A 12142-nucleotide genomic window follows, 5' to 3' on the forward strand; every position below is an offset into this window, starting at 1 on the left:
GTGCTCGAGCCCTTCCCACTCTCAGCAAGCAGCCCACACTCACCCCAGCAGCTTTGTTGAGCTCCGCGGTCGCCATTTCTAAAAAAAATAAAATGGCAATCGCAAAAATGCACATGTTTTTGTATGCGTGAAAATGCGCATTTTTGTGAATGCGCATATTCTCATATGTAAGATATGCATTTTTGCAAAGGCACACAGTGTGTATACAAAAATGTGCATTTTTCATAAAATATTCATTTTCATGCATACACAAATATGCACGTTCACAAAATGTGCATTTTCACATATGCAAATGTGGGCATTGGCAAAATGCGGATTTTCCCATGTGCGCAAATTTGCGCATTTTTGCGATCGCCCTTTTATTTCTCAGAAAATGACAACTGTGAAGCTCGACAAGTCTGCTGGAGAGACTGCAAGCTATTTGTCGAGTGCGGGCAGGGGGCGAGCAGGGGCAGGGGCTTGGTGAGCAGGGCTCGGGGGTGCAGGCACAAGCAGGTCCGCTAGATTCCCGGACTGAATCGGGTGCCTGCGCCATCCCTAAATTTGCCAGGCTTGATGGTAAACACAGTGTGTGTGTGTGTGTGTGTGTAGATAATAAGGCTGTAGCAGCAATATACTAATTCAATGTTTATAAGGTTTCTTAATCTGTCATCTGGCAGTAATAATGATGTTCTCCATGGACAGAACTGCTTCTATCAGTGGAACCAGGAGGGGGGAAATCCCCCCTCCCTGCAGACTGCCACACTCCCTCAAAATCTGCTCTGGAGTGTTGGGGGGATCCTGCAGGGCAGGGGGCTATAGAAGAGGAGAGAGGGAGCAAGTCCCATTGCATTGTGTGGGATTTCACCCAAAGTGTATCATACGAAACAAATGCATTGTGGCAGCTATTTTTCTCATGAAATCCCAAACCCCAGAAGGTGGAAGTAAGTGTGACTCTGCTCTCTCCTGTTCGATACTCTCAGTTGAGCGAACAACATTAAACAAACTCAAGTCAAAACTATATTTTAAAATGCTCTCTGGATAAATGTCATATCTTCTAACTTGGGGAGCTGTGCCCTAGATGCACTTAATAAACATGGTAGTGCACCTAATATATCTAGGGACCTAGGACCAGCACATCTCAGATGTAGGGTTCAAGGGTTCTCTTTTCATCTTTACTTTCTCTATCTGTATCTCCTGGAGCAGGAAACAGTGGCCAAGTGACAGCCCTTCAGAACAATAACAATAAAGTGGATCAGGGGCATGTGAGGCATGTTTGTAATATAGCATCCGATGGTACATCCAACATACCTCCTGGAGTACACCTGCACAACTTGTCACCTACCAAGCCAAATGTAGCCCATCAGCCATATATAGTGTTCATGAGGGACTCAACAAAACTCTTGTTTTACTGCCTGGGTTACAAATTGTCAAGAACTGCTCTAGAAGATCATTATTGACCTTTTCCCCATCATTGGAAGATTCCCACGATCCTTCCATTACACAAAGAGGTACAAGCTGTGAAACTATGAGCAGTGCACTCTGCCAGCTTCACAACAACCCCCTGAATTCTAGCTCTCTTGATATGGGACTAGAGGACATGGGGGTTCAGGAGTAAGAAGTGTTACGTTGATGATCAGGGAATAATAATATTTGGATCGGATACCAGATTCTCTGTCGAAAGGCCAATGGTTCCAGCTGTAGATATTTGACTCAGGGTTGGGCAACTTGTGGCCCTCCAGATGTTGTTGAACTGTAACTCTCATCATCCCTCACCATTAGCTAGGCTGACTAGGGCTGATGGGAGTTGTAGGTTGAACCATCTGGAAGGCCACACGTGGCCCAGCCCTGGACTACATGAATCAGGCTATGAAGTACTTTTCTTAAATGTAATATAGGGCTCTTTCTACATGCATTTTGATCCCTCACGAAGTCTTCTGGCAGTTTTCTTATGCTGGCAAAGTAACTTGCTTTTTATGTTGTGCTGTTGACATAAAAAGCTAGAAATGGTGTGATTTTATTGAACTCCTTGCAATTTCAGCCTAAAGAAGCAGTTTTATGTTGTGCCATGGTGATAAAAGATGGAGATAACCATGTCAGGAAAAAGTCTAGCTTTCACTTACTCGCCCTGTTGTGGTAAATACCAGCTTGCTCTGCACAAGGAGAGTTTTCAAATGAAATATAGGATCAAATCACCTTGTGGTGACTTTGCCACTTTAAAAAGTAACTTGAGAATTGGCTTGACAATTTTGAATAGCCATCTCCTGCACAAACTTCATTGAAATGAGTGGGAGTTCCTTGAAACAGATAAAAAAACTAGGAAGGGTCTAAATTTCCTGCTTAGATGAGGCGCAATCTATCAGAGGTAGGCAATTTGGTTTTCTCCATGTGTTTCAGATAACAACTCTCATAATCCATGACCGCTGGAAATGCTGGGTGAGGCTTATGGGAGTTGTAGTCCAAAACATCGCTGCCTTAAATTGCCTACCCCCTTAAGCTAATTTGTCTTGGGGAAAATTCTTCTGGACTCAGATCATAGTGATCTGGATTCAAAGAACTCTTACAGAGTTCTGAGTCAGGAACTTAAGTTGGAGAACTGGCAAGAAACCCATGAAAGGGTTGCCTGTGAAGATTTACCAGGCTTGGGAGTGCAATACCTGATGGAGTGACTCTCCTGGCATGAACCTTCCCATATACTATGCTCATCATCTAAGGCCCTCCTCCACGTGCCTCCGCTGAGGGAGGCTCAGACGGTGCCAACAAGGGAGAGGGACTTCTTCATGCCCCCCTTATTATGGGATGAACTTACCATTGTTATCTTTTCGGTGCCAGGTTAAGACCTTCCTCTGCTCCCACACATTTGGCAGCATATGATAAGGTTATTAATCAGATCATGGGATATTGTGTGTGTGTGTGTGCGTGCGCATGCATATGCCAGCTCTGTTTATGTGTTTGTAGCTAAACTGTTTTTATATTATGCATAATACTGTATTTTTAAGGTTTTTAATATTTGTAAACTGCCCAGAGAGCTTTGGCTATTGGGTGGTGTATAAATGTAGTAAATGAAAAAGTGAAATGAAAGTTGGCAAACCTGGCCGAGGGCCAAATGACACATTGCACTGGAGAGCCATTATTGCATCTTCCAATATTTTCTTTTGTAAGAAAACGCAGATGCTGAGGGTTGCCAGTTTGCTTGGTGCAGTGATCCATGTCATTTCCCCAGTCAAAATGGTCTCCATCAGCTGCTGTTTGCTTGGAGGGTTGGGGGCATGGGGAAAGATTAAGGTATCTTACATTTTCTCTCCCATGGGGCTTACAGCTATTGAGTGGGTGGGGGGGACATGGACAATTTTGATTGGGAAAATGGCATGGGGAAAGGGTTAAATAGCTCCACCCTGCTGCTCTTGTCAAACTGGCAGCCTTCATAGCTGAATAAATTCCTTCCTTCCTTCCTTCCTTCCTTCCTTCCTTCCTTCCTTCCTTCCTTTTTAATGAAAGCATCAGGACATCGAGTCACAGAACTTCTGCATAACCTGCTGTTTGGCCCACAACAGAATGGATTGTGTTTCACCAGTAATTAGTGACTTCCTCACTCCTCATTTTCATTTTTTGCAGGGTATACAGTGATCAATGAAAACTGCCCGGGAGCCGAATGGAATATTATGTGCCGGGAGTGTTGTGAGTATGATCAGATCAAGTGTGTGTGTCCTGGGCGGAAAGAGGTGGTAGGTTACACCATTCCGTGCTGCAGGAACGAGGACAACGAGTGCGACTCCTGTCTGATCCACCCAGGTATGTTGATTTATTGCCCCGACATATCCTACCTACTGAGCACTTATGCCAGACATAAATCACTCTGCTGTGTGCACATGCGAACGCCCTGCCTGAAGCTAGGGGGAGCGTGCAGCCTGTTTTGCCTGCCAGGCTTTGATGATGAATAGGTTTTCTCAGAGATGGGTGGATGCCAATACAAATGGCTCATCATTGTCATTGTGCTGATGAGAGTTAATGCATTTAGCACGCTGCCATGAGCATGTCCCCCTTTCTAGCAATAGAAACTCACACCAGGAGCCGAAAGTTTTCAGGATTTCACCATGCATGCCTGGAAGCCCTCCAGAGGGTAAAGTCATCGTTGGCTTCAATACTAGATGTAGATTTTAGTTCCTCAGTCTCCAAGGCCTAGTTTACACACTTTCTTATTTAAAAAGATAAGATCGAAGTTGCTGGGTTCAGACTCAGCGAAGGAATACGAGAAAAATGCAGACAAAGGCATAAGAAAGAAGCAGCCAGTAGAACCATAAAGAATATTTTTCTATTAGGGATGAATCCAAATAGTTTACCTCAGATCTATATTTTTGTCTCTAGTATCTCAAGGGATTATTCAGATTCCTAAAGGAAGTATTTAGTTAAAGGGAGTGCTATATTGCTATTCTAGCTGAACAGCTAATTTTGGTCAAGCCCTCGCTCAGATTTCAGGCAGGAGTCTCTCTCTCTCTTAAGGCCAAGGAACTATCAGTAAATGTAGAGCTTTTCTACACAAGGTTGTTAATCAGCTGTTAATCCTCTGTATCTACTTTCAGTTTTATCGCAGAATTAAGATCTGAGCTCTAGTTGAAGAATGTTTCCTTTCCTGCTTTTCCATTACATAACCTCTAGGTGGTGTTGTTGTATAGCAGAATAGTGCAAATACACAAGTGGAAAAAATGTTTTCTTTCTCTTTTACAATTAAATACTTCATTTTCCTTGCTCTAAAAAAAATTCCCTGAAAGTATTCTTTAGACACAGAAGTGAAACTGGAGGGTCACAACAACTAAAGAACCCGTAAACAACTGTGAGTAGGGAATGACCAGTGCCTGGAGGCTATAATGGGCTGGATGAAGGCCAGTAAACTGAAGCTAAATCCTGACAAGATGGAAGCTCTGTAAATAGGTGGTTCCTGAGCCCAGGAATCGGGTAAGCAACCTGTCCTAGATGGGGTTGCACCCCCCACCCCGAAGGAACAGATTTGTACCTTGGGAGTACTCCTAGATCCACCCCTGTCACTGGAGCCCCAGGTGGACTCCATGGCCCGGAGTACTTGGGGCCAGCTTTGGCTGATCCACCAGCTATGACCTTTCCTGGACAGAGATAACTTAGCCACAGTAGTACACACGCTGGTAACTTCCCCATTAAACTATTGCAATGCACTTTACATGGGGCTGCCCTTGAAGATGACTTGGAAGTTGCAGCTAGTGTAAAATGCAGCAGCTAGACTGCTGACCAGAACACCTCATAAAAACCATATAACACCAGTTTTAAAGGAATTGCACTGGCTGCCAGTATGTTTCCAGTCAGAATTTAAGGTTTTGGTGATGACATTTAAAGCCCTAAGCAGCTTGGGACCTCGATATTTGAGGGAGCGCCTCTCCCTATATATGCCTGCCTGAGAACTGAGATCTGTTGGAGGGGCCCTCCTCTGCATCCCACCAGTACGAGACATACACTATGGTGGGACATGGCAGAGGACCTTCTCTGCTATGACACCCCGATTGTGGAATGCCCTCCCCTTGGAGGCCCGATTGGCACAGACATTGGTCTCGTTTCAGCGCCAAGTAAAAACATGCCTTTTTACCAAAGTCTTTGAGGGCTAAATGCATTCTCTAGCACATTGTTTTAACTGTTTTATTGTTTTAGATTTTAACTGGTATTAGCTGAATAGTTTAATATGTTTTTAGGTGTTTAAATTATTTATTGTTTTATACTGTTTAAACTGATTTTATCTGTACACCACCCTGAGATCTTAATGATATAGGGCGGGATAGAAATGTTTTAATAAAATAAAAATAAAATAAATGATGAGTGCACAATAAATGCCTCATGTAGAAAATCCTGTAGGTATCCCATGCGTTTCCAGACTCCGTCTTACCAGATGCTCTGTCTTTTATCACTTGTTCCTGCTGTCCGACATAAACGTTGTGCTTGACGGCCTGTTAGCTGTAGCGTATGATCTCCTGCTCTATTTATCCACAGATGTAAGCCAATCCCCTTTCGGTTGCTCCGTTGTTGCTCAATGTACACACACGAGTTAACTCCAACAGTTTAGATCTATGCCTGATCTAAACTTCTTCAGTATTCTGTATGAGTAGTATTGCATTTTTTTGACATAATAGTCAGGTATGTTTGTGAGATTCTGACTCATCTGTGAGACTGAGATCCATATTATGAATGCTCAACCATTCAAGATATACAAAGATTTAGGATTTGGGTCAGATCTGATTCTGCTGCCAATTATGGTCCTGGATTGTTGCATGCTATTCCCCCTCTCACCCTCAAAATCTGCTCTGGTTATGTAGGAAACCCTGCAGAGCAGATTTTCAGGTGGTATGGAGTGGCTAAAGGGTGGAAGAAGAGAGGGAGAAAGTCCCGTTGTGCTAGTGGATTTCTGCTAGCATATTAACCCACTCATTCTAGTTTATATTTATTTATTTCATTTCTATACCGCCCAATAGCCGAAGCTTTCTAGTTTGCTATACCCAGATCGTATTATTGTATTTATACTAGGTTTATAAATTGGTGTGTGTGTGTATACACGTCTGTGTGTGAGTGTGTGTATACACACATACACAAACACACAAAGATGTTGCTCAGATCACTTTTCCAAACCAGGTTTTGTTGAATGACATCAGAGATACTGTCCACATAGGCTGCAGTTTCTCAAGTATTTGGGGGAAAGATCAGTATGAACAGGCATCATTTCCTATCCAGAACAGCTGAATATAGGCTTCTGTCCACCCCATGGTCTCCCTGTATTTCCAGGCTGCATGATTTTTGAGAACTGTAAGTCCTGCCGCAATGGCTCCTGGGGAGGAACGCTGGACAACTTCTACATCAAGGGCATCTACTGTGCAGAATGCAGAGCTGGCTGGTATGGAGGGGACTGCATGAGTGAGTATGGCCAGTGCTTTGCCTTACAGCGGGGAAAAGGGCGGCGCTTCAGGTGTGGCGCAAGGGAGAGTGAATGAAGACAAGCAGAGGGAATTTGCAACTAGTTCCGAAGTGCCTCCCGTCTACGTTCCATATTGTTGTGATGGCCAGTGTGACGCTCAGAAAATTGGATAATGTGAGAAGCGATTTAAATGCAAATTAATATTTGTAGTCTGCTACTATCTCAGGGGCCCAGAATTGATAACGATGTTTGAAATATAAACAGTGGCATCCAGAACCGTATCCTGAAGCTAAAGGGCAAAGGTGAAAAAGGACAAACAATGGGGAAATCAGAAACAATTTATGCTTATTTTTGCAATTTATGCTTGCTTTATTTTTTAATTGCAATTCATCCTTGCTTTATTTTTTAATAAGTTTTAATGCTGCATTTTTAAATCATCTTCTCCAGGTTTATAGCTGCTCTGTTATTTATCTTTTTTAAACGCTGGATTTTTGTTGCTTCTTTTAAAACCAATACTTTTAGAGTGCGATCCTAAACAATGCATGTTTAGACAGAGAAAAGGCCTACAACTCCCAGCATGCTCCAGCCAGCACTGCGCCCTTAGCGTGTTTTGCGCCCTTAGTGTGTTCATTATGTGTTTTTATTTTTGCTTCTATTACATACATCATCCTGAGAACTTGAGCTACAGGGCAACTCATAAATTGAATAAATGAAATGAAATAAATGAAATTGTAAAATGCAACTGCACCTGGTGTCAGGGTGGACACTGAGCCCATAGAATCCCAGAGTAGTTCTGATGCTGAGGAAGAGCAGTCGCTCCTTCGGGAGAGGAGTGCGCTCCTTTTTTCCCAGGACCAACAGCTGACGGAGATTCCTCCCACCCACATTCCTAGTTTAGAAAGCAGTCCAGGGAGTGACTCAGCACAGATAGCAGACTGGGGGGGATGCGCGGCGCAGACGCAGAGAGCGGCGCCAAATGGTTCGCGCTCAAAGAACGGTTGCGCCCAGAGGATCCAAGGGAAAAGGGGAGGGATTCTCCCTAGTCCTTATATTCAGGGGTCTGCCAGTAATTGCCTTTCAAACGGGGACCAACTGTTCCAACTTAGGGCATAGGGATGCTGCTGCTCAGATCTAGTTGCTACCTGTAGAGTTATTAAGTTGTAAAAGAAGAATAAAGCTTTGAAAAGAATCCCTTTGTCTGTGTCTGGACTTGGCTACTGGATTAGACTGAGAGAGCCCTCCAAGGAGCCCTTGACACCTGGGCGGTTATTACAATAATTTGGGATTCTTGAGGGTCAGAAGACAGTTGTCCCATTCCAGTGTCTCCTGGTCCCTATCCTGTTATGAGCACAGAACTCTTCTCTCCATTGAAGTGAAGAGGGAAACCACATTATGTGGGGACTCATTATGCACATCTGATGCCCACCAACTTCTGGACTGGGTTCAGGTTGGGGCGGTTTGATGGGACACCATGATGAGATGTAGGGATTCAGTTAATGCTTGCAAAGTTTTAGCATTGGTTTTACTATTGGTTTATGTCTTAATCTTCATTCCAAAGCCTTTCCAGAGGCTATGGGTTTTGTGCAGGTGCCAGTAAGGGCAGGAGGTATGAGAGAGGTTTATAAGATTATGCATGGTGTAGAGAAAGTGGCTAGGGAGCATTTTTTTCTCCCTTTCTCATAATACTGAAACCCAGTATTTTCCATGGAAGTGAACGGTGGGTGATTCAGTTCAAACAAATGGAGGCATATCTTTGCATAGAACATGGTTAAACGATGGAATCCACTACTATAAGATGTGGTGATGGTTAAAAGGGGTTAATCCCTTTTGAAAGCCCCATAAGATGTAGGGAGCTTTAAAAAGGGATTAGACAAATTAAGGAAGGATAAGGTCTCCGTGGCTACTAGTCATGGTAGCTGTATGGTGCCTCCAGGATCAAAGGCAGCATGCCACTGAATCCCAGTTGATATGGAACAACAGGGGAGAGGGCCCTTGCTCTCCTATCCCGCTTCCGGGCTTCCCATAGGCATCTAGTTGGCCACTGTCGGAAACAAGACGTTGGACCAGGTAGCCTTGGGTCTGATCTAGCAGAGCACTCCTTATGTTCTTATTACAAAATAATCCAGGAATCATTCTCTTTTGTGGGTGCAGGATGAGAGCTGATAGAAACAACAATCCTGTTGCTGGGAAACTGTGATTGCTTCTGCCATTCTGCTGAAGTGGCAAGAAGGGAAGAATGAATGAGCACCATTTCCCCTGTCATTCCTAGGGAGAGGGACGTACATATTCCCTGCAGCAAGATTCACACTCAGTTAGTCCACTCATTTCAGAATATGCATCTGGCCAAGGGGATATACGCATCTTCAGTGGAGGCTGGTGGTTCTGATGTCAGTGGGGTAGGGAATCCGCTCCAGGTTTCAGTCAGAACCAGACAGAACTCTAAAGGAGCTATCCATGGTACTGAACCTATTTTGGATATATGGTTTAGTACTTTGGATAGCTCCTTTAACATCCTGACTGAAACCTGGAGGGGATTCACTTCCCCACTGACATCGGAGCCACCAGCCTCCACTGAACATCTTTCCCCTGTCCTTCCAGGAGACCCCTGAGCAGCTTCCTTACAGCTTCAGGAGAACTTTGGAACCCATCCCCCAATTTTTGCCCCAGCAGGTGCAATGATTGCATGGGATATACTGTGGGCTAGCAGCCCACAGGTGCCGACATAGCACTACCCTATCCCCTGCCACAGAGGTAATATGGTCCACCACACACTAAGTATATCATCTTTACTGTCCTGCCATTACAACCTACTTTTACCAACCTTTGTTTCCCCCCCACACTTCTTCCTTCAGGAGCTGTTAATTACAATATGAAAAATCAGCCATCCCAGCTTCCTCCAAGCTAACCTCACCCCACTGAATATGTGGAGACTGGTTATTGCTTGATGCGTTTAGTATGAATATAATTCTTACAGAAAGCAAAGTTGTCACCTGTATTGGCTCCAGGAGCATAGCCAAGTCATTTGTAGTCTTAGAGGGGCCTAGAGATCCATAATGCTTGCTTAAGTTCATTATTGGTGCAATTCCCTTGCTAGTCAGCCTCTGAGCATGTGAAGATGATTCAATGGGCCGATAACAGCCTTCTCAGCGCATTCTTTGCTAATGAGTAGAAAGCCTTATCAGGCTGTGCCTGGGAAGTGAAGCTGTGTGTTTATGCTGAGCCGCAGGTGGCTGTGCTTGAGAACCAAACACTTCTAGCCTATGCTGGGAATGGATGCGATGGGGCACTTGCTAGTGTCATGCTGCCTCATGGCTAGCATGTACTGTATAAAACCCATTGTAACCCGTGGCTCTGGGTTCAGAGAAGCTGTCTGATCCAACCATTGGGTACGCCTGTGTGCTGTAAGTTACCCAATAAAGTCTCCTTGTAAGTAAACCTATAGATCTGATTTATCACTATCTTGGCACCTCTAACCTAAGAGCGCAACACCCACGACCAGGGCAACACATCGCCACAGGAAAAACACTAGTGGTGTAGTGGTAGATTTTGAAGTGCAGATGCTCATCCTGACAGTTCCCATAGCCACACCCCCAAGGAGAATCCAAAAATGCAGGCAGTAGTGTTAATCCATGTCAACAAACCAGTTCTAGCACTTTCCTTTTCCACCAGGAGCAGGAGTTCTGTAGCACTAATGGGTCTACTTTCAAGACCAAGCCTGCTGTTGGTCTTGTTCTTATGTTCTTAAACCACACCAAAATACTTTACATTCTGTTGTTACAAACAACATATAGTTCCTGGGAGAATCCTTCCTTTCCCCCCCCCCCACCGCTAGTGTGAGGATTGCAGCTAAGGTCATAGGGAACAGAGAATTCCAAGGAGTGGTGGCAGCACATGATGTCAGTGTCCCTGCTAATGAAAAAGTGCTGGCGCTGCATCCCTGTGAGCCTTGGTTCTACTACACCACCTTTTAAAAAAAGCCGTAGATTGCTACAGACTAGGTTACATTCGCCATTGTGCTAATAGTTACAGCCAAATATAGAATTACAAGGCTGGAGGAAGCCTTGTAGGCCATCTAATTGATTCAAGAAACCCAGAGCTAGAAGCTGGAGCATCTGCAGCAGGTGGCTATCCAACGTCTATCCAACCTCCTCCCCACTCCACACACACACACACACAGCTTATTGGCTCTTACTCGGCAACTGCTATGTTCTAATTTTCATAAATCTTCCAGAGGCAAACTGTCTCCTTCCGTATTCTGAACTTCTTTTAAAATATCTCACAGATCACAACATCTTAAGAACATAAGAAGAGCCATGCTGGATCAGACCAAAGGTTCATCTAGTCCAGCATTCTGTTCACACAGTGGCCAATGAGCTGTTGACCAGGAACACACAAGCAAGACACAAGTGCAGTGACACCCTCCCCACCCCCCAGGTTCCCCAGCAATGGTGTTCGTAGGCATACTGCCTCTGGTACTGGAGGAAGCACATAGCCATCAGGACTACTAGCCATTGGTAGCCCTCTCCTCCAGGAATTTGTCTAAAACCCTTTGAAAGCCATCCAAATTGGTGGCCATCACTACATCTTGTGATAAGGAATTCCGTAGTTTGACTATGTGCTGTGTGAAGAAGTACTTCCTTTTATCTGTCTTGAATCTCCCACTGATCAGCTTCTTGGGGTGACCGCACTGGGCTCTAGTATTATGAGAGAGGAAGAAAAATGTCTCCCTATCCACATTTTCCACACCTTGCATAATTTTGTACATCTCTATTATGTCTCTCCATACCTTCCTTTTTTTCCCAAGCTAATCTTTGTGCTCCTTTATCTGTCCTTTATCAAAGGATAGGAGCAGAGGCCAGTTTTCTGCCCAGGTGTGGGAAAATTACATTTTTTGAGAGGGAGCCAGCAAAAGGAACAGCTAATCTTAAGAAAGGGTGAGGGGAAAGCTCATTTATGTGTTTGTGCATATGTGTATATGCACTTGTCTATGCCCATATTTGCAGGAGATTAAATTATAAGGAATATAGGTTGGGTGGTGGTCAAGAATAGGGTTCATCAAAGAGCCACATGTCTGTTGTACGCCCAAGGCTGTACAGAGCAGACTGGCTAACCCATCTTCCTGAAAATAATTTTCTAAGAAGTCATACAGGTTACAATTTATTCGAGTACTTCAATCCAAGCAGTAGGTGGTGCTGAGGAGCTCTTCCATGTTAAAAAAAAAAAAAGGGGGGGGGAAGT

At 44.3% G+C, this 12142-nt stretch overlaps 1 protein-coding gene across 2 annotated transcripts in view; it reads left to right on the plus strand.

Moving 5' to 3' along the window:
- PAMR1 (peptidase domain containing associated with muscle regeneration 1) overlaps positions 1-12142 on the plus strand; it is a 73816-nt gene that overhangs the window by 12934 nt on the left and 48740 nt on the right. For both annotated transcript variants that reach the window (XM_084827937.1, XM_084827945.1), the window contains exons 2-3: positions 3595-3771; positions 6775-6903. In XM_084827937.1, coding sequence (XP_084684063.1) covers positions 3595-3771; positions 6775-6903 — 306 coding nt within the window. The remainder of the gene's footprint in view (positions 1-3594; positions 3772-6774; positions 6904-12142) is intronic.

This window comes from Heloderma suspectum, chromosome 1 (genome assembly GCF_057233095.1).
Source record: "Heloderma suspectum isolate Gila_16-S chromosome 1, 16-S_ref, whole genome shotgun sequence".
Classification (NCBI taxonomy): domain Eukaryota; kingdom Metazoa; phylum Chordata; class Lepidosauria; order Squamata; family Helodermatidae; genus Heloderma; species Heloderma suspectum.